The following is a 23,624-nucleotide window of genomic DNA, read 5'->3' on the forward strand; positions in this document are numbered from 1 at the left end:
GGCAGGCCTGGGCTGTGTTCAAAGCTACCAGCTCCGGTGTATGTGGCCGGCTTCCTAGCTGCTGAGCTGCAGGTGCCGAGCCAATCTTTTAATCTTTCTGATGAATAAAAGTAACCCATTCATAATACTGGGATAGGGGAAAAAAAACCTTTGTTTTTCAAGACTTACTATAGCTTATGTATGTATATGTATATATTCACACATACCACATACCCTTCAGAGGACCTGATTCAACTGCACTTTTGAAAACTTTTTGAACAACTTTATTTTAAAATAATTAGTAATACATGTACAGTCACATGCCATACAATGACATTTTGGGCAACAATGGACAGTGTACATGATGGTGGTTGCATAAGATTAAAATACCATACGTCTACTATATCTTTTCTTTGTTTAGATTTCTTTAGATATACAAATACCACTGTGTTACAACTGCATATGGTGTTCAGTACAGCAACAAGGTATAGCCTGGGTTGTAGCCTAAGAGCAATAGCCCATACCATATAGCCTAAGTGTGTAGTAGACTATACCATCTATATTTGTGTAAGCATATGCTATGATGTTTGCAAATGAAAAAAATCACCCAAAGATGCATTATCAAAGAATGTATCCCCATCATTAAGTGATACATGACTCTAAAGCATTTTTGTGATTTTATTTATTTATTTATTTATTTTTGAGACAAAGTCTTACTATGTCACCCTCGGTAGAGTGCTGTGGCATCACAGCTCACAGCAATCTCAAACTCCTGGGCTGAAGCGATTTTCTTGCTTCAGCCCCCCAAGTAGGTGGGACTACAGGTGCCCGCCACAACACCTGGCTATTTTTTGGTTGCAGTTGTCATTGTTTGGCAGGCCCAGGCTGGGTTTGAACTCTCCAGCTCCAGTATATGTGGTTGGCGCCCTAGCAGCTGAGCTACAAGCGCTGAGCCCATTTTTGTGATTTTAACACTTCCTTTTTTAAAACTTTATTTTGGAATATTTTTAGACTGATATAGAAGTTGTAAAAATAGGGTGGCGCCTGTGGCTCAAGGAGTAGGGCGGCAGTCCCATATGCCAGAGGTGGTGGGTTCAAACCCAGCCCCGGCCAAAAAAAAAAAAAGAAGTAGGTTAAAAAAAAAAAAAAAAAAGTTGTAAAAATAGTACGGAGTAATGTACCCCACACTCAGCTTCCCTCAGTAATAACATCTAATATATACATGGAAATTGACATTAATATAGTATTGTGAAGTAAACCACAGAGCTTACTTGGATTTTAGCAGTTTTTACATGCACTCATTGTGTATACAGTCTTATAAAATTTTATCACATTTACAGATTTGTATAACCAACACCATAATCAAAATATAGAACTGTACCAATATCAAAGAAACTTCAATTACTCCTTTATAGTTGCATTCTCACACTAAACCTAATCTGAGAAACACTAATCTGCTATCACTATAATTTTTTAGTTGCTTCAGGTACAGTGCGTCATACCTCACTACAACCTCAAACTCCTCAGCTCAACTGATCCTCCTGTCTCAGCCTCCTGAATAGCTGGGACTACAGGTGCCCACTGCAACACCTGGCTAATTTTTCTAGTTTTAACAGATCTGGGGTATTGGTCTTGCTTAGGGTGGTCTCAAACCCCTGAGCTCACATAATCCTCCTGCCTTGGCCTCCCAGAGTTCTAGGATTATAGACATGATCCACTATGCCTAGTCTATCACTGTAATTTTATCATATCAATAATATAATATACCTAGAATTATATAGAATGTAGACTTTTTTTTTTTTTTTTGTGGGTTTTGGCCGGGGCTGGGTTTGAACCTGCCACCTTCGGCATATGGGACCAGCGCCCTACCACTTTGAGCCACAGGTGCCACCCTAGAATGTAGACTTTTGAGACTGGCTTTTGTATTTGCCATAATGTCCTTGAGATCCATCCAAGTTATTGTATGTATCAATACTATAGTATATTCCTTTTTATTGCTGAGCAGTAATCCACTGTTAACTAGTTCATCCATATGCCCACTGAATTTGGATTCTTACCAGTTTGGGGCGTTTACAAATATAGCTGCTATGAACTTTCATGTATAGGTGGCACTTTACATTCCCACCAGCAATGTATGAGGATCCTGTTGCTCTGCATTCTCACTAACACTTGTTCTTATTAGTTTTTATTTTAGCCATTCTAACAGGTGTATAGTGCTATCTAACGATGGTTTTCCATTACCTTTCCTAAATGGCTAATGATTTGGTCATTTTTCACCTGCTTATTTACCATACATATATCTTCTTTGGTGAAGCCTCCATTCAAGTATTTTACCCATTTTCTAACTGAACTTTTTATTTATTTAGTTATTTGAGACAGGATCTTGATCTGTCACCTAGGCAAGAATGCAGTAGCATTATCATAGCTCATGCCAATCTCAAACTCCTGGGCTTGAGTGATCCTCCTCCTTCAGCCTTCCAAGTAGCTGGGAATACATATGTGTACCACCATGCCTAACATGCCAATTTTTTCTTTTATGTATTATGTATATTGTCTTCTGGGTGTCATGTCTAAAAATTCTTTGCCTAACCCCAAGTCACAAAGATTTTCTTCTATAGTTTCTTCCAAAAGCCTTATAGTTTTATGTTTTACATTTGAAGTTTAGGTCAAGGTTCATTTTTCTTGCCTACCGATATTCAATTGCACCATATCATCATCTGTTAAAAAGGATATCATTTCTCCATTAAATGTTTTTGGTTTTTGTCCAAAGTCAATTGGCCACTTGAGACCCTGTTTTCAATTCTTTTTGGTCTATACCCAGAAGCGGATTTGCTGAATCATATAATAATTCTATTTTTAATTTTTTAAAGGATTATACTATTATTTTTATATATCACTAGATTTATTTGATTTGCTATTTTTTTTTTTTTTTTACAGAGTCTCACTTTATTGCCGTAGGTACAGTGCTGTGCTGTCATAGCTCACAGCAACCTCCTATTCTTGGGCTCAAGCGATCCTCTTGCCTCAGCCTCCCAAGTAGCTGGGACTACAGGTGCCTGCCACAACACCCAGCTATTTTTTTGTTGTAGTTGTCATTGTTGTTTAGCAGGCCTAGGCTGGGTTCCAACCCACTAGACCTGGTGTATGTGGCCGGTGCCCTAAACACTGGCTGAATTACAGAATGTTCACATTTTAAAAGTTACAAAAGAAATAAAAACATGTTTATTATTTAAAAAAAAAACAAAAAAAAAACCCACTGAGCTACAGGTGCCGAGCCCAGGGTCTCGCTCTTGCTCAGGCTGGTATCGAACTCATGAGATTAATCCACCAGCCTCAGCCTCCCAGAGTGCTAGGATTACAGGTGTGAGCCACTGCGCTCAGCCCTGATTTGCTATTTTCTTGAAGATTTTTGTGTTTATGTTCAGAAGGAATACTGATCTATAGTTTTCTATTTGTCGTACAGTATTTTCTTTTGGAATCAAAGTATTGCTGGCCTTAGGAAGTACCAGTATTTTTCTTCTTCGATTTTCTTGAAAAGATTATGTAGAATTGGAGAAGAATTTTAACTATAAATGAAAATATCTTGTACAAAAACAGAATATAATATAGTATTGTGTAACGCAATAGGTGAGACTATAATTAATAATTATTTATTATACATTTTTAATTATTTTTTGTAGAGATAGGGGTCTTGCTATGTTGCCTTAAGACGCTCCCACTTCAGCCTCCCAGACTGCTGAGATTATAAGTCTGAGTCACTGTGCCTTGCCAATAATACATTTAAAATATATTTTAAAATAACTAAAAGCACGGAACTAGAATGTCCCTAATACAAAGAATTAATAAATGCTTGATGTGATGGATACCTCAATTACCCTGATTTGACCGTTATACATGATATGCCTGTTTCAAAATACCAATGATACCCCATAAATACATACCACTATCACGTGCTCATAGTAATTAAAAATTTCTTTCATAATTTTAGGATTATTCAGATTTCTATTTCTTGGGTATATATAGCATATGGTTTTCAAGGAATTAGTCCATTTCATTGCAGTTGTCAAATTCATGTACATGAAGTTCTTTTAGGTTTTCAGCATCAGATCTTTTTTTCTTTTTCTTTTTTTTTTTTGAGACAGAGTCTAACTATGTTGCCCTCAGTAGAGCGCATGGCGTCACAGCTCACAGAAACCTCAAACTCTAGTGCTTAAGTGACTCCCTTGCCTCAGCCTCCCAAGCAATTGGGACCACAGGAGTCCGGCCATTTTTTGTTGCAGTTGTCACTGTTTTAGCTGCTCAGGGCCGGGCTCTAACTCATCACCCTCGTTGTATGTGGCTGGCGCTGCAACCACTGTGGTATAAACACAGAGCCTTAGCATAAGATCCTTTTAATATCTTCAAGTTCTTTCTTTAATTCCTAAGTAATTTGTGTCTTCTCTCTCTCAGGTCAGTATTAGTGGAGTTTTATAAGTTTTTATTGACTTTCCAAAGGACTAGCTTTAGGTTTTAGTGATTTTTCTCCACTGTTTTTCTATTTTTAATTTCACTGATTACTCTATAATTTTTCCTCCTTTCTGTTACATGGATTTATTTTGCTCTTTGTTTTCTAGTTTCCTTTGGCAGAAGCTTAGATGATTGATTTGAAACCTTTTTTTTTTTTTTTTGAGATAGAATCCTATTATATCACCCTGGGTAGAGTAGTGTGGCATCACAGCTCATAGCAACCTCAAACTCTTGGGCTTAAGAGATTCTCTTGCCTCAGCCTGCCAAGTAGCTGGAATACAGGTACCTGCCACAACACCCAGCTATTTTTTTTGTTGCAGATGTCACTGTTGTTTAGCAGGCCTGGGCCGGGTTCCAACCTAACCACTGAGCTATAGGCACCTAGCCGAAACTGATTTTTTTTTTTTTTTAATAATATAAGCATTTAGTGCCAGAAACTTTCCCTAAGACACCTTTAGTGGCATCCTAGGTACTTAGTTTTTAATGTACTGTTTTATCCTTTTCTTTCAGTTCATTGTATTTTTAAAATTACCTATGAGAATTTCTCTTTGACCCATAAATTATTCAGAGGTATATGATTGGGCCGGGCCTGGTGGCTCACACCTGTAATCCTAGCATTCTGGGAGGCCAAGGCCGATGGATCACTTGAGCTCAGGAATTCGAGACCAGCCTAAGCCAGAGTGAGACCCTGTCTCTAAAAATAGCTGGGTATTGTGTTAGGCGCCTGTAGTCTCAGCTACTTGGGATGCTGAGGCAAGAGGATAACTTGCCTCAGCATCCCAAGAGTTTGAGGTTGATGTGAGCTGTGAGCTGTGAGGCCAGCACACTCTACCAGGACACTCTAGGGCAACAAAGTGACGCTCTGTCACACATACACACAAAAAAATGGAGGTATATGGTTTAATTAGGTTTTAAGTACTGACCGTCCATATATGGCTTTTTTATCATCTATTTTAACCAAAGAGGAATATTTACCATATCTCATTTTATTTAATCTTCTAAAAGTAATAGTTTTTTTTTTTTAAGAATTACTATATCTACAACATTTTTGCACTATTAAAATTTTGACTTATTGCTGGGCGAGGTGGCTCACACGTATAATCCTAGCACTCTTGGAAGGCTGAGGCAGGTGGATCACTTGGGCTCAATAGTTCAGGACCAGACTGAGCAGAGCAAGACCCTGTTTTCACTAAAAAATAGAAAAACTAGCTAATGCGTAGTGGTGGGTGCCTAAGCCCTGGAGTTTGAGGTTTTTGTGATATATGATGATACCTAGCACTCTACCTATGGTGACAGAGTGAGACTATCTCAATAAATAAATAAATATAAAATTTTGACTTCTTTCATAAATCCCCCATCTTCCACTTTATATAGTTCCCTCAAATATTTGGAAGTCACTCTATAGATACTACACTTGATCTTAGCCAAAAGGCCAAGAAGCGATGGAAGTCACTCTATAAGAAAGTAATTTTCCTAATTTTTTTTTTTTTGATAGGGTCTCACTCTGTCACCTAGGCTGGAATGCAGTGGCATGATTCACTATAACCTCAAATTCCAGGGATCAAGTAATCCTGGCATCTCAGCCTCATGAGTAGCTGAGACTATAGGCATGCCACCAAGCTCACCTAATTTTTTATTTTTTTGTAGAGACTAGGCTTCACTATGCTAAGATTATGGCTGTGAGCCACCATGCCTAGCCCCTCATTCAATTTAATTTTGACACTATCCACCTAGAGATAGCCTCAGATCCCACAGATAGAAGGATCAGTCCCCAAGACCACACTCCTTCAGGGAGGGTGGCAAGACCGGTAGCAAGTCTGGGCCTCTGACCACATCCAGATTCCTATAGCCTTTTCTCAGGTTCTATTAATTTTCTAGAATGGCTCACATAACCCAGGTAAACATGTTTACCAGTTTATTATAAAGGACATTAGAAAGGACACAAACACACAAGTGCTTAGGTTAAGGTATAGCAAACCCATGCCCTCCAGGAACCTCCTTCCACGTGTTCAGCTATTTAAGTTCTCTGAACCCTGTCCTTTGGATTTTTTTTTTTGGTAGAGACAGAGTCTCACTTTATGGCCCTCGGTAGAGTGCCGTGGCATCACACAGCTCACAGCAACCAACTCCTGGGCTTAAGCGATTCTCTTGCCTCAGCCTCCCGTGGACTACAGGCGCCCGCCCCAACGCCCGGCTATTTTTTGGTTGCAGTTTGGCCGGGGCCGGGTTTCAACCCGCCACTCTCGGTATATGGGGCCGGTGCCTTACCGACTGAGCCACAGGCGCCGCCCCTGTCCTTTGGATTTTTATGGAGGCTTCATTACATAGGCATGATTGCCAGGGGTAGAGAACCTGTAACTTTGTGGCCTTCTAGATCCTTGAGTAAGGCCTTTTGACTGAATCCAAATTTTACATAACAAATTCTTTTTTGGTAGAGGTGGTCTGAGTAGACTGCCATAGTGTCGTCATAGCTCAAGCAACCTCAAACTCCTGGGCTCAAGCAATCTTTTTGTCTCAGCCTCCCTAATAGCTGGGACTATAGGCACCTGCCACAATATCCCTCTAGTTTTTCTATTTTTAGTAGAGATGGGGTCTTACTTTTGCTCAGCCTGGTCTTGAACTCCTAAATTCAAGTAATCCATCTGTCTTGGCCTCCCAGGGTGCTAGGATTACAGGGGTGAGCCACCTTGCCTGGTGGGAACAAATTCTTTTAATAAAGGGATTTGTTTTGTGAAATTTGGATTCAATTGAGAGAATGCACTTGAGGATCTGGAGGGCTACATTTAATTAATCATTAAACCATTTGCTATTGGTGATCAACTTAACCTTTAGCCCCTCTCCCTTCCCTGGAGGTCAAGGAGTGGGGCTGAAAGTCACAACCCTCTAATCCTGCCCAGGTCTTTCCAAACCGGAGTTATCCAGGGATCCCAGCCACCAGTCAACTCTTCAGTATACAAAAAAATATCACTTTGGAGTTTCTAAGGATTTCAAGAGTTATATGCCAGGAAATGGGTTGAAGACCAAATACATATTTCACAATATCATACTTACGAACTTTTGTTACTGCTTCTCTCCCCCTACTCTATTATAAGCTTTTCAGGTAGGGACTACGGTTATTTATATTTATATTCCCAGTGCCAAGTACTATATATAGCTGTAATGGAGGATGGATTTCAAAGTTTCTTAAGACAAGAAAAATAGCTACATGAAAAAATTCAATATTCCCCATCATCTTCCTAAGATAAATGAAGCTATCGATCTATATTTACTACTATTCTCAAGAGCGATGTCAATGGCTGGATATACCTCTATTGAGCCCCACAAATACAGTCAAATAATTTATTTTTCAAAAAGATATTTTCCAGGGTTTTTTTTAACCACTATTCAAATTAGCCTTAACTTATCTTCAGATACTACTTTGGTTCTTTAGACAAGCAGTCCTCAGTCACTTCTTCCATGATACACAACAGATGACATTTATACACGCGAAGCACTCCCATGGGCAGTTACGAACAACTAATTATACGTAGTATCTTCACCCACTACTCCTTAACTCCAAAGTATTTCAGAATGAAAAGGGGTAAGAACAAGGTTATTGTAGTGATAATTTTAATTTACTCTTTAAATTTTTTTAATTAAATAAATTAAAAAATTATTTACAAAATCACAATTATTCCAATTACCATTGTAGGAAATTTCTTGGAACACATTTCAAAATCACTATGACATACTATATGAGAACTGTTATTCTTTATTACCGAAACTTGCTTGCAAGCTTGCAAATACCAGGAGCACTGGTATTTAATATTAGAGAAAACAAATTTCACTTTCTTCTTTTTTTTTTCCTCAGTAGATCACATGAAGACACTTTACTTCTTCACCTGAGGTAAAAAAACTAACATGTACACTCAATTATTAGGCAATGTTGCTGTAGCTATTATTATACTAGGAAGGCTAAATGGAGAGTCAAAAATGTGATCAACAACTCTACTATTTTCATTATTTTACAGGCTTCATAAGGTCATAGAATCAGAAGATTGTATACTACTCAGCCAAGTGCAAAAAACAAACACAGATTAGTTTTCTAAACTACTCATATTCTCATATGAGATATGCTTTTCTGATAATTTGGATCATTCTTACTTACCAATATACATGTCCCAACAATGAAAGAGTAAAGCAAGCTGAATCACCAAATTCAGTAACAATATCATCATGGCTTTTCTGCTTATTAAACACTCCACCAGATAAGATCTGTTCCCCTTCTGCAAGCCTTTAAAACATAAATTTATAGATTTTTAAAAATATAAAATCATTCTGCATTACTAATGTATGTCTAAATATGGAGATGAATTTTGTTTAATTTAGAATAGTGGTAAACATGTATTTAGAATTGGAGGCTGGAAATTTACCCTCTTAAAACTTTGATTTTAAAAATGGAACCAGATTTAGTCTCTGAGCAACACATTCATTACTCATGTTGAAGAACTAGAAGATGATCTTTGTACTAGTTGGGGGGGAGGATGAATATAAACAGTTCTCCATTAACAAATATGGTAGCTCTTCTTAGTTCTATCTATAATTCCTTGGAATAGAAATCCGCACTCCAATTAAACACTAATATGTTTTCATTGAAAAGAACATATCTGATAGCCTCAATCATATTAAATATTTAGAGATGAAACTTGATTAGTACTTCATCTCTTTCTATTGATCATGTTTTCTCTATATAGAAAATCACAAATGTTCCCCAAATGAAAAAGAATTATCAAATTTCACTACGTATTTTTAGCACATCAGAGTCTATAACAGTCTGTGCTTTAAAGTACTTGAAAAACCATCAAAATAATCACATGGAAAACTGAAGTTTACATAGCCTATCCTGAACACAAATGTAGATATGTAAAGTCCTTTTACTGGGATTTTTAACTTATTTGTATCTTCCTACTGTAAAACCCACAAAATAAATACACATACAGGCTTTTGAAGATATTTGTTTAGTCACTTTACCATTATTCCATCTCTAATAGCACAGAAAAAGAGTTAACAAAACATAACTCTCTGTATCTCTAGCTGTCTCCAAAGGGGGAATAGGGACAGCTGACTTGGTTTAACTGCAATGTACAAAAGAAATGCTCCATAAAATGATCTTGAAAGGAAACTAACCACCTAAACTCAAGGGAGCATTAATCTCAAGTGAACTGGCAAATTTTCAGGTTTATTCAAATTGGTTTAACATTGAAAGCAAAGGAAAGAAAATAATATTTGTGATCATTTCATAAAGTGATAAGAATTAGTAAGGGAGGGGAGGGGAGGGGGGAGGATGGGTGGAGGGAGGGTAATTGGTGGGACCATACCTACGGTGCATCTTACAAGGGTACATAAGAAATTTACTAAGTGTAGAATATAAATGTCTTAACACAATAACTAAGAAATATAACACAATAACTAAGGCTATGTTAACCAGTTTGATGAAAATATTTCAAGTTGTATAATAAAACCAGCACACTGCACCCCATGATTGCATTAATGTACACAGCTCTGAATTAATAAAAAAAAAAAGAATTCGTTATAACTTTCTCCAGAATTAAATTCTATTATTACCATAATAATGATATCTCTACAACATAAATAATGCCATAGGCAACAGTGTTAACATTCCAAATGTTACTGAAAGAGACAAAATCTCTTTACCAAGAAAGATGGAAGAAAGGGAATTAATCAGATTTAATCAATGAAAATAATTTTATCCAAAATTCTACAGTGTGGGTAAAACAAAATCAGCTAGAAAAGATTTTAAAACTTACTTGCTGAGATCAACACAACATTTTGCAAGCAGGTATTTGCATTGTGGTGTAGTACAACTGTGTCCTTTCAGGAGTCTATATGCTTTATATGCCTTTCCTGAGCGGTAATAACAGGTTGCCAGTAAAAACAAGGCTTCTTCTGAGTGTACTAAGAACAGACATAAAAAAAAAAAGTTGGCTATTGTTTATCTGGCAATAAACAAGCTTAGCAAAAAAAGAAAAAAATTAAGCATGCTATTTAACTTAACACAAAACAGTCTTGTTAATTCAAATTTGAATAATAGAGAAATATTTTGCTAATATAAAAATTAGTTCCCCATCTCCTGATCACCTTCTCTCTATAAAGAACCAAGGAAATAATACAGTCTTCACAATCATGGTATTCTCTGTAAATCCTTAAGAAAAGCAAATACCTCCCTCTTCCACCTTTAGTTAATTAGCAAAACATCTTTTAGATAATAATTTTCTTTTCTTTTTTGGTTGAGACAGAGTCTCACCATGTTGCTCTTGGTAGAGAATGCTGTGTTGTCACAGCTCACAGCAACCTCAAACTCTTGGGCTTAAGCGATTCTCTTGCCTCAGCCTCCCAATAGCTGCGACTATAGGCATCCACCACAACACCCTGCCTATTTTTTTGTTGTTGCAGTTGTCACTGTTGTTTAGCTGGCCCAAGCTGGGCTCGAATCCACCAGTCTGGGTTTATGTGGCTGGTGCCCTACCCACTGAGCTGTAGGCAGTGCCAAAACACTTGTTTCTAATCCCAAATACATATCAAATTATATCTAAGATAAAGAAAAAAAATTGAAATTATGACTGCCTACACCAATTTAACATTGTTGATTCAAACAATAACAAAAATTACAATGCTGTCCTGGGCAGCGCCTGTGGCCCAGTGGGTAGGGCGCCAGCCCTGTATACCAGGGGTGGTGGGTTCAAACCCAGTCCCAGTCGATCTGCAAGAAAAAAATAGCCAGGCGTTGTGGCAGGCGCCTGTAGTCCCAGCTACTCGGGAGGCTGAGGCAAAAGAATCACCTAAGCCCAGGAGTTGCAGTGTGACACCATGGCACTCTACCAAGGGGGATAAGACTCTGTCTCCAAAAAAACATAAAAAAAAAAAATTGCTGTTCAAAGGCAAGAGATGACTTATTTATCAAACTGTCCTCTTTTTTTATAACCTCCCAACTAATCCAGGTAAGTCTATAAAGGCAATAATAAAGGGGATGGAAAGAGAGGGAAAACCCACAAATCTGTACTTCTAAAAATGGGTTATATAATAACCCTACTGGGCAGAAGGCTCTTCCAAGTGTAGTCCCTGTTCCAGGATCAGCTTGTCTTAGAAACGTGCTAGAAATGCAAATTTTCATGGACCACCTCAGACCCATTAAATCAGTAATTCTGGGAGTGGAACCAGCAATTTGTGTTGACAAACCCTTCAGGTACTTCTATGGCACACTAAAGTTTGAGAACTACTATTCTAAAGTACAAACTTGTTACATCTTCCTGAAAAGTTAATTCGACACCAGATTTGAAATAAAACAGTAATTTGAAATTTTACTTTTGTCATATGACCAATAGAATCTTTCTTCTCTAGTTCATCTTATGATTTTTCACGAAACCCTAAAGTTAAAAATAATATACAGTACATGATAAAAAATTTGGTACTCGTATATTAACGGGATATATAGTAGTATACATACTGCTGATGCAAAAAAATAAATGGTGAGTTCTATTACAGTAGGAACAAATTTAATTATTAATTTCACTGTGTTACAAGTGCTCATTCACATTAGAAAGTATAATTTTTTCTAGATTTTGCAATGGCCTTTTTTCTCATTCTATAAATTAAGTTTAATCTAATTATTGATCATACTAATAAATAATGGTCCCCACAAACTAGTTTAACTTTGAACCACACTGATGCTCTATCAAGTGTTTTGTTTACACTTGATAATGTGTAGGCCCATTTTTACTGCAGTACAATTCCCTAATAACACACAGATACCAATTATTCTTTGTGTGTGTGTGATTTTAGTGTCATACTGCAATTACTTTTTTTTTTTTAAAAGACACTGCTGCCCTGGGTGGAGTTCTGTGACATCAGCCTACCTCACAGCAATCTCAAACTTCTGGGCTCAAGTGATCCTCTTGCCTCAGCCTCCTGAGTAACTGGGACTACAGGGGCCCACCACAAGGCGCGGCTAATTTTAGAGACACGGTCTCGCTCTGGCTCAGCCTGGTCTTGAACTCCTGAGCTCAGGCGATCCACCCAGCTCAGCCTCCCAGAGTGCACAATTACCTTTTTTAAGTGTGATAACATAAAAATTATATATTAAGATAGGAATATTGATTGGTAGTTTAGGTAAAAACTAAAAATAATAAAACTGTAAGGTAAATTCAGAACAACCTGAAGGGCTATGAAACACATGAATGGTTTCTGACAGTGCCCACACACAATTAACTTGACAGTAGAAAAAGATAACAGTAATCAAAACATAACTAATAAACCAATAGTAAATAGCCATAACAAATCTAAAAAAGCATGCAGTATGCTTATTGGATAGGACTGACAAATAGATTCCTCGTCTGGAACAGTAATTCCAACTAACTGATATTGGCTACCTAAAATGCCAATTCCAGAAAAATTTTGAGGCTGATTATGGCTTAGGTAGTAAGTATTTGGAGCTCAAAATAATAGGATCCGGAAATAGTTACAGATGTTTGCATGCCATTTATTTACCATCCTTTACTTCGGAGCCTTAATTAAAATATGGGGTCTACAATTCTAAGATCCATAATATATTTCATAATCATGGATAAAGTTAGCATTAATTCCATGAAGTCACTCGTAAAGTAATATTGAGAAATCAATCACATATTATTACCAGTTAAATCACAGTACATGCATATAATGGAACATTCTACTGTTGTTAAAAAGACTGACATAGAAAGATTTCTAAAATGCTTTGTTGGCTCAGTGCCTGTAGCACAGTGGTTACTGTGCCAGCCACATACACCGAAGCTGGCGGGTTCCAACCCAGCCCAGGCCAGCTAAACAACAATGACCACTGCAACAAAAAATAGTCAGGCATTGTGGTGGGTGCCTGTAGTTCTTGCTACTTGGGAGGCTGAGGCAAAAGAATCGCTTGGGCCCAAGAGTTTGAGGTTGCTGTGAGCTATGACATCATGGCACTCTACCAAGAGCAACATGGTGAGACTCTGACTCAAAAAATAAAATAAAATAACATGCTTTGTTAAGTGAAAAACAAATATGTTGTGAAACAATACTGAAGTTCCTCTTTTTACAAACAGGTTAGGCTACAAAAGTAGAAAGGTCTTTTGAATGTAAGAGGAGTTTAACCTTGCATCCTCCAGACATCAAATAGGAAGGCAAAGTAGTCCTTCAATGCTTTTAAACCATATGGACACCTCTTCATGTTGATTTATAACCTAAATGAGCAACCTTTCTAAAATGGGTCAGTTTTGACAAGATTTAAAATTTTTGAGGTGAATGTTCTCTAACTTTGATAAACTTAAAAATATAGAGAATTCTTTAGAGATGTTACAGTACTCTGCTGGATACCCTATTAAAAACTCTGATGTTATGCGTATTTAAGGGCATAGAATCTATAAAACCATTTATGAATTGTGATCTTTTCAGTTCTTAAATCAACTACAGGCAATATGGCATACAGATTAAAGTACTGACTCTGGAGCTAGGTTGCTTGGGTTCAGATTCTGGTGCTGCTATGACTTAGAGCAACATACTTAACTTTTCTGACTCTCACTTTTTTTATTTTTTTGTTAAATCATAGCTGTGTACATCAATATGATCATGGGGTCTCTTTTTTTCATCTATAAAATAAGGATGTATGACCCCTACCTTTAAGGGTTGCTGTTAGGATTAAATGATTTACTATGCGTACAGCACTCAGGATAGCGTCTGGCACATTTTAAGGGCTATATGTGTTATCAGTTTAGTTATTTTTGGCCTTTTCCTAAAATTACAATACTTGAATAGTCATCTGATATTAATATGGAACAGAGGATACACGTGACACTGAGCCACAAAGTCAAGTAATTCTATTTCATTAATAACTTTTTTTTTAAGAGGCAGAGTCTTATTTTGTCGCCCTCGGTAGAGTGCCATGGCATCACAGCTCACAGCAACCTCCAGCTCTTGGGCTTTGGCAATTCTCTTGCCTCAGCCTCCCAAGTAGCTGGGACCACAGGTACCCACCACAGTACCCAGCTATTTTTTGTTGCAGTTTGGCCAGGGCTGGGTTTGAACCTGCCACCCTTGATACATGGGGCCGGTGCCCTGCTCTCTGAGCCACTGGTGCCACCCCATTAATAACTTTCTGATTCAGTTTTTTTTTTTTTTTTTTGGCTGGGGCTGGGTTTGAACCCACCAACTCCGGCATATGGGGCCAGCGCCCTACTCCTTTGAGCCACAGGCGCCACCCCCATTAATAACTTTTTATTGCCTACTGTTGTTATTCTCTTGGGTGCTGTACTTTTCCTATGTTGCATGGTTCATACCATACTTCAGAATCATTTCTGCTGTTGAACACTTCACCTACATACACAACATTAGTGTTTTAATACTATTCTCACATTTTATTTCTCTACATTTGTTTGTATCCTAAGTAAATGGTTGTTAAGGATAGGGTGAACAGCACTCATAAATATTTTAAAACCATGCTTGGAGTAATACACTATAGATAAGAGGGCTGAAGGCAATTTTAAAAGCCTCCTTAGTGTTTGAGGGGGAAAGTGGCAATATATGAGGAGAAAATAGATGGCCAGATTGTGCAGAACTTTGCAAATTGTATAAAGATTTAGAAACAGATCCTTACAGCAGTTAGATACCTCCCAATGTTTTATGAAGGAATATAAAGGGAATTGAGTAATTTGAGAGGAAATGGGAAGAGGCAAGGAAAAATCAAAAGGTTTTTCTAGTAAGAGATAGGAGTATCTTATATCAGCTTTGTATATCCTGAGTTTGATGCCTGTTTAACATTCAAGTTACTTTTTTTTTTTTGACAGTTTCATTATGTCGCCGTCGGTAGAGTGCCGTGGTGTCACAGCTCATAGCAACCTCCAGCTCCTGGGCTTAAGCGATTCTCTTGTCTCAGCCTCCCAAGTACATGGGACTACAGGCACCCGCCACAATGCTTGTCTATTTTTTGGTTGCAGTTGTCATTGTTGTTCTTAGCAGGCCTGGGCGGAGTTTGAACCCACTAGCCCCAATATATGTGGCCGGCGTCCTAGCCACTGAGCCATAGGCGCTGAGCCAACATTCAAGTTAATTTGATGAAAACAGTTGAGTTTTAGATCAATAATGGCTGAAAAATCACATATTATGTCACATCTTTAGTAATATTCTGGATATTTCCTTTTAATAATTACCATAATACAACCTGGTAAAAAATGTTTTTAAAAGTTACCATTTAAACTCAGACAGTATTTATGTGAGTTTGGGCTTGCAACATCATGGCTAAGACAGAGAAGGGAAACAGATGTTGAACCTACTATGTACTACTGTGGTTCAGTTCTCTTCAGCTGAACCCATTTACTGACATTGATGTACCCAATGCAATCTATTAATACGGCTCACTCACTAAGACAAGTACAAAACTGGTGAACAATTTTAGGGTAACTTAAAACACATCCCAGCTGGGCTTGGTGGCATGCACCTGTAGTCCCAGCTAAAGTAAGAGGATCACTCAGCCCAAGAGTTCATTCAAGGACAGTCTGATCAACATAGTGATATCTCACCTCTTAAAAAAAGAAAAAGAAAAAGAAATATTCATAAAAAAACAAACATTGACCTAGCATGGTGGCTCACGCCTATAATCTTGGCATTCTAGGAGGGTGAGGCGTGTGGACTGCTTGAGCTCAGGAGTTTAAGACCAGCCTAAGCAAAAGCAATACCTGGTCTCTACTAAAAACAAAAACTAGGAGGGTGTTTGTGGCAAGCACCAGTAGTCCCAGCTACTCGGAAGGCTAAGACAAGAGGATTGCTCAAGCTCAAGACAAGGTTGCTGTGAGCTGTAATGATGCCATGGCACTCTACCCAGGGTGACAGAGTGAGACTCTGTTTCAAACAAAAAAAACAAAACCTCAAATATTTTATAGTGGGATGCAAAACCTATGTTAATTTAAGGTAAAACACTAGACTATAAGCAATTTTGAACTTTGAGCTAGGACACTCAAAATAACCTAGGAATATATATGTTGACACATGTCTTCAGCTATAGGTGTTTCTCTTTCCTTTTGTTTTACCAGTTATAATCCTCAGTTCCTTATGGTCTCAAAGACAGCAAATTCCTTATGAAAAAAATGCACATAAAACTTGTCTGAATTTTCTGAACATCAACAAATCATATTTCATACACATGTATATACCTTCAAGGACCTACTACATTGGTTGCATTAATGTATTTTTTTCCTTAGTCTAAACAGTGATTTTTCAACTGTGTGCTGTGAGAAGAACATAGGTATGCTGCGAATATTTTTAAAGATCATTAATTAAATTATTTTCAGAAGAAGTTCAAAGCATAGTTTTTTTTATTACTTTTTCTGATCAACATTAAGTGTGCTAGGGAAGTTTAACTATAGGTTCAAGTGTGCCTGGAGATAAAAAAGGTTGAAAACCACAGGTCTAACACTTACTTTTAAATATAGCACCCATTTCTATTTATTCTTAACAGTTAATCAATTAGCAATGGAGAAAAACCTTGGTCAAGGAGATTGGGCATTGGCAGTGGGAAGGAATAATACATGCTTACAAAGGGAGAGAGGAATGTGGAGGGAGATGATAAAATTACGACAATTTTTTTCTAAACGGCAAATCTCAACTCACTGCAAAGTCAACTTATTAGTTATTGACCTACACTAAAACAAGAAAAAATTCAGCTCAATAGAAAATATTGCAGTACATCCTATATAATAAGGGTAAAAAAAAAAATCAAAAAAGCTACTGTACTAGCATATGCTAGGGGAAAGAGGGAACTTTTTTTTTTTTTTTTGAGACAGGTCTCACTTTGTCACCCTTGGTAGAGTGCTATCATGTATAGCTCACAGCAACCTCAAACTCTTGGGCTCAAGCAATTCTCTTGCCTCAGCTTCCTAAGTAGCTGGGACTACAGGCACCCACCACAGTGCCTGGCTATTTTTAGAGATGTGGTCTTGCTCTGGCTCAGGCTGGTCTTGAACCTTGACCTCAGGCAATCCACCTGCCTCAGCCTCCCAGAGTGATAGGATTATAGGCATGCACCACCATGCCCGGCTGGAAAGAGGAAACTTTTAAAGGATTTCCTATGTGCCATAAACTACAGTAGATTCTTTACATATATTACCCATATTTAGTCCTTAACATTATCTTGTTAAATAGATATTTCTCTTCCCATCTTAAAGATGAGGAAAATTAGGCTCAGAGTAACTTCTAAGATCAAATGGCTAATGAATATCTGAGTTGAGATTCTCTTACACCATTCCATTATTCTTTTCTCTCTTCCACCACAATCTTAGGCAGATTATGAAACTCTTGGGAGTAAAACAAATGGATGACAAGGAATTGTGAAGTTGAGAAATTATTTCAAGAATTTGACTTACAGAAGATCCTACCCATCAGCTTCTTCAGCCTCATGCCTTATTAAATGTCTTTCCCTAAAACATAGGAATTTGCTACTAGTGACACAGGAGGCCTTTAGCATTATTAACTCTGACCAACTGATACTGTCAGCCAGAATTCTGAGTGTGGTTCAGTGGGAATGAGTACTGTGATTGATTAATGATGTGACTGTAAATCAGAGGAGTGGCAGATATTTGCTACTCTTGGTAAAGTTGAATCTACTACTTACTGCCTGTGGACATTGGTCTCGATTTCTTCACCTATTAAATGGCAATAGCAATGTCTATTTTATGGGATGGTTGAAGATGAAATAAACAACTAATATTAAGGTAGTATACAGGTAAGAAATAAATGGTATAATTATTATTGTCATTATTACTGAGCTAGAACAGTATCTGCTCTCAGTGCACTTAAATCCTAAAGTCTTTCCCCATAGAAATAGAACAAAATTGATGAGTTCATGAGTTCAAATACATAAAAATTTCAAATATCAGAATTCAATAGAATTAAGATTAAAAAGCAATAATCTGAGGCATATGCACAATAAACAAAGACCAGCTCACAGCAAAGGAAAATTTTAAATACTTGAGAAAATACCGAGAATTCCTAATTATAAAAACAATACTTCACATTTCTCAAGTAAGCAAAATATACATTAAAATGCTCAAATCTGGGGGCAGCACCTGTGGCTCAGTGGGTAGGGACTAGCCCCATATACTGAGGGTGGCGGGTTCAAACCTGGCCCCAGCCAGCTAAAATGGCAATGACAACTGCAACAAAAATAAGCCAGGCGTTGTGGCAGGCGCCTGTAGTCCCAGCTGCTCAGAAGGATGATGCAAGAGAATTGCTTAAGCCCAAGAGTTTGAGGTTGCTGTGAGCTGTGATATCACGACACTCTACCGAGGGTGACAAAGTGAGACTCTGTCTCAAAAAAAATAAATAAAATAAAATAAAATGATCAAATCTGATTCTAATAGGTCTGACTATGAAAGAAGTTATATTCTTAAGCTGTTGGTGACAACCCAGGTTATTACCCTCTTTTGATAGAGTTAGTAACACGGCAAAGGTAATTTGTTGTAGAAATAATCATATCCTTAATTTACAAATTCCATTTTAGAGAATATAACCCGAGGAAATAACTCAAAAGAAAAAAATATCTATATCAGCATCGTAGAAAGAGAATTGTAATTTAATGATAGAAGAAAAATATACATTACCACTAATGTTTATTGAGCATTTATTACCATAGCAGATGGCTGTGCCAAGTGTTTTTCTTTGTTTTTCAAGTTACACACTTTAAAAATGTGCCAAATGGGCTTGGCACCCATTGCTTAGTGGTTAGGGCCGCACCAGCCACGTGCACCGGGGCTGGTGGGTTCGAATCCAGCCAGGGCCTGCTAAACAATGACAACAATAACAAACAAACAAACAAAAAAATGCCAGGAGTTGTGGCGGGCACCTGTAGTCCCAGCTACTTGAGAGACTGAGGCAAGAGAATCGCTTAAGTCCAAGAGTTTGAGGTCATTGTGAGCTGTGACTCCATAGCACTCTACCGAGAGCGACATAGTAAGACACTGTCGCAAAAAAAAAGTGTGCCAAATGCTTTAAACATACTATCTTACTTTATTTTTCAATTCTAAGATACAATTATTATCTTTATTTTACAGATGAAAAATCTGAGATACTCAGACATTAAAGTGACTTGCCTAATGTTATAAAACTGTATCTATAAGTGATAGGGTAAGGATTTATACCAAAGATGTAGACCCTACATCCATGCTCTTAGCCACAGAATACAGACTCTATTCTAATAATAATAATAAAAGTAAGTTTTTATGGAAAATGATTAAGTAAATCATAGCGCATAAACCTGAATCAATTTTTACAGTTATTGAAAGTAACATGTAAGAAGACTACACAAATACAAGTCAAGTTCTTGTGAACTAGTGTTAATCAGAAAGAAAAAAAAAGTGATACCCCAAATCTTGTTACAGTTATAGAGTGATAGAATTCTATATATTGTATTCATTTGTAGAGTTTTATAGAAATGAATAGATTACAAACCTTCTGCATACAGTCGTTCTGCGAGGAAAACTGCATCTCGGTAAGCATAGTGGTTTAGTGCTTGCCATATAGCAGCCTGTAAGTGCAGTAATAAGAACATAAATATACATACATCCACAGAGAGTTTCAAAACATACATACTATCACAGAGCCTTGCCCATAATTCTCAAAATAATATCCCTAATTAAGTGATGAAATCTCAATGCCCACAGAACAAACTCCACAGAGTGTTAGATAAAGCTCTTCAGGGCGGCTCCTGTGGCTCAAGGAGTAGGGCGCCGGTCCCATATGCCAGAGGTGGCGGGTTCAAACCTAGCCCCAGCCAAAAGCCACAAAAAAAAAAAAAAAAGATAAAGCTCTTCAGAGTAGGGCTCCAAATATATCTAAATTTACACATTCACCTCCACAAATGCTTATGCTTCTGTGCCTCTGTGCATTCATTTCCTTCATCAGGTAATGTCACCGACCTCCTGTTATAAATGCTCTTCCCTAAAGAGCTCTATTCCTCTATTCTATTTCTGGGCTGATCTCTAGCCATTTCTTTTTTAACATACCTCTTTTAGTAGAGCACTCACATTATATAACAGTTATTTGTTTATAGGCCTGCCTACTCTACTAAATTCTTAATAGCAGTGATCCCCAACCACTTTGTATGATATACATGAGGGAGATATTTGAATGTATGTCATCTGCCCATAAAAACTTCCTCGCATATTACCTTTAATGACATCCATTTCTCACCCACTCAAGGAAGCATACTGGAAAACAAGTTATCACTGAAAAAGCCTTTAATTCATTCAAATATGATTTCTATGTTAGAATTATGAAACAAAGTATATATGAGGAAGCACATCTTAAGTAACAATAGATAAAAACACTTAGGCACATGTACTCACTCTGCTGCTCAAGAACTAAAATATTAACCAATATCCTCCAAACCCCTGTGTGCTCCTTGTTGGTAATGTAACTTCTTCCTCCCCTAAAGAGGAAATGCCCTTGGTGGGACATACAGCCCCCCTGAATTTTGTTGATCCTTCTTTTGGTTTTCTTCACAATTTTGTTACATTTGTATATATCATCCCTAACCTTTACTTTTCCCTGTTTTTCAACTTTTAATAGTTATATTGTATACATATATTCTGACTTCCTTTTAAAACCCAACATTATGTTTTAAAAATTCATCCTTGATATGTATAGCTGGAATTCATTTTCATTGATGAATAAATAGTATTTCCATTGTATAAATATACCAAAATGTGTTTTTCAATTATAGCAATATTGCAATAAACACCCTCATATTCATCTTTTGAGGTACATGTTTAAGAATCTCTCCAGCCGGGCAGCACCTGTGGCTCAGTCGGTAAGGCGCCAGCTCCATATACCAAGGGTGGTGGGTTCAAAGCCGGCCCCAGCCAAACTGCAACCAAAAAATAGCCAGGCGTTGTGGCGGGCGCCTGTAGTCCCAGCTACTCGGGAGGCTGAGGCAAGAGAATCGCTTAAGCCCAGGAGTTGGAGGTTGCTGTGAGCTGTGTGAGGCCACAGCACTCTACCGATGGCCATAAAGTGAGACTCTGTCTCTACTAAAAAAAAAAAAAAAAAAATCTCTCCAGCCAGACACAATAGTATATGCCTATACTACCAGCTACTTGGAAGGCTTAGGTGAGAGGACTGCTTCAGTCTAGGGGTTCAAGGCTGAGATGCCCTGTGACTGCACCTGTGAATAGTCACTGCATGCTAACCTGGGCAACACAGCGAGACCCCCCCATCTCAAAAAAACAAAACAACCCTCAAATTAACAAAACAAACAAATAAGAAAGACCTTCTCCATATTAGAATATGTACTTAAGAATAAAATTACTGTGTGGCGCCTGTGGCTCAGTGAGTAGGGCGCCAGCCCCATATGCTGAGGGTGGCAGGTTTGAACCTGGCCCCGGCCAAACTGCAACAAAAAAAAAGTAGCTGGGCATTGTGGTGGGTGCCTGTAGTCCCAGCTACTCGGGAGGCTGAAGCATGAGAATCACCTAAGCCCAAGAGCTTGAGGTTGCTGTGAGCTGTGACGTCACAGCACTCTACCAAGGGTGACAAAGTGAGACTCTGTCTCTAAAAAAAAAAAAAGAAAAGAAAGAAAGAAAAAGAATAAAATTACTGGGTTGTTGAACACACACATGCTCATCATTAGTATATAATATCAAATCATTTTCTGAAATCATTGGTTTAATTAACACTTACTAACAATATGAGTTCCTATTACTTTGCATCCTTGCCTATACTAAGCACTGTCAAACTTTTAAATTTTTACCAATCTGATAAAAAATCTCCAATTAATTAAAAAAATATAGATCGGGCGGCGCCTGTGGCTCAAGGAGTAGGGCGCCAGTCCCATATGCCAGAGGTGGCAGGTTCAAACCTAGCCCCGGCCAAAAACCACAAAAAAAAAAAAATATATATAGATCCTTTGTTGAGGTATCTTACAATTGATCATGATACAACAGTTAGTTACCTTTTATTTTTAGCATGTCCACTAGCTCATAATTTGAACTTAATTGGTAGACAGTAAAATCTGTCTACCAATCACTAGCTAATTGACATTATAATTGTACATTTGGATTATGTTAAGTGATTACTATGCCTTGAATAGAGAAAAAGTTTAATAAATTCTGTTAAATGAGAAATGTTTAATATTGCTATGAATATTAATTATAATTTTAAAAATAAAAGTCAATGACTTAGCTCAAAGGTGTGATATATATATATATATTTTTTTTTTTTTTGAGACAGAGTTTCATTTTATTGCCCTTGGTAAGAGTGCCATGACATCATAGCTTACAGCAACCTAAAACTCTTGGGCTCAAGTGATCCTCTTACTCAGCTTCCCAAGTAGCTGGGATTACAAAGCCACAAAGCAGGGCTATTTTTCAGAAACGGGGTCTTCCTCTTGTTCAGGCTAGTCTCGAATGCCTGGCCAATTCAAAGCTTTATTTTCCTATTTCCTCAAAACTAGTAATGAACTTGGCCAGGCATGGTGGCTCATGCCTGTTATCCTAGCACTTTGGGAGGCCGAGGCAGTAGAAAAGCTTAAGGCCAGGAGTTCGAGACCAGCCTGAGCAAGAGCAAGACTCTTTCTACAAAAAATAAAAATATTAGAAGTGATGGCAAAGGACAAATTAAAAAGAAAAGAATGCCTGAATTCTGAAAATAAATAAATAAATAAATAAAAAATAAAAATATTAGCCGGGCGTCGTGGCACACATCTGTAGTCCCAGATACTTGGGAGGCTGAGGCAGGAGGATCACTTGAGCTCAGGAGTTTGAGGTTGCAGTGAGCTATGATGATGCCACTGCATTCTAGCTTGGGTGACAGAATGATATTCTATCTTAAAAAAAAAAGAAAGAAAGACTAGTAATGAACTTACTTTAGGGATTCTAGAGCCTCTTGTTATCCACATAGCTTAAATTTTATAAAGTCTCAAAGACGCCTGACTTGAATAGTCCCATCCAGATATAAGGGGGAAAAAAGAAGTCCAGAATTCAAACTTAGTTTTAAGTAACCTATACTAACATAGGCAGCATTTTTCCTCTCTAATGTTTGTGTTCTTAACCAGTCATTCCTTGCTACTTTAAAGAACTATCTAA

At 37.6% G+C, this 23,624-nt stretch overlaps 1 protein-coding gene and 1 pseudogene across 7 annotated transcripts in view; both read right to left on the bottom strand.

The window, feature by feature from the left end:
* CDC27 (cell division cycle 27) overlaps nucleotides 1–23,624 on the bottom strand; it is a 90,595-nt gene that overhangs the window by 50,784 nt on the left and 16,187 nt on the right. For 5 of the 7 annotated variants that reach the window (XM_053568282.1, XM_053568281.1, XM_053568279.1 and 2 more), the window contains exons 2-4: nucleotides 19,993–20,068; nucleotides 10,293–10,440; nucleotides 8,633–8,758 (exon numbers count right to left, since the gene is read on the bottom strand). In XM_053568282.1, coding sequence (XP_053424257.1) covers nucleotides 8,633–8,758; nucleotides 10,293–10,440; nucleotides 19,993–20,068 — 350 coding nt within the window. The remainder of the gene's footprint in view (nucleotides 1–8,632; nucleotides 8,759–10,292; nucleotides 10,441–19,992; nucleotides 20,069–23,624) is intronic. The other 2 variants (XM_053568285.1, XM_053568284.1) reach the window with 1 other exon arrangement.
* Nucleotides 5,749–5,929, bottom strand: LOC128571531 (uncharacterized; annotated as a pseudogene).

Source organism: Nycticebus coucang, chromosome 18 (genome assembly GCF_027406575.1).
Source record: "Nycticebus coucang isolate mNycCou1 chromosome 18, mNycCou1.pri, whole genome shotgun sequence".
In the NCBI taxonomy this organism is placed as follows: domain Eukaryota; kingdom Metazoa; phylum Chordata; class Mammalia; order Primates; family Lorisidae; genus Nycticebus; species Nycticebus coucang.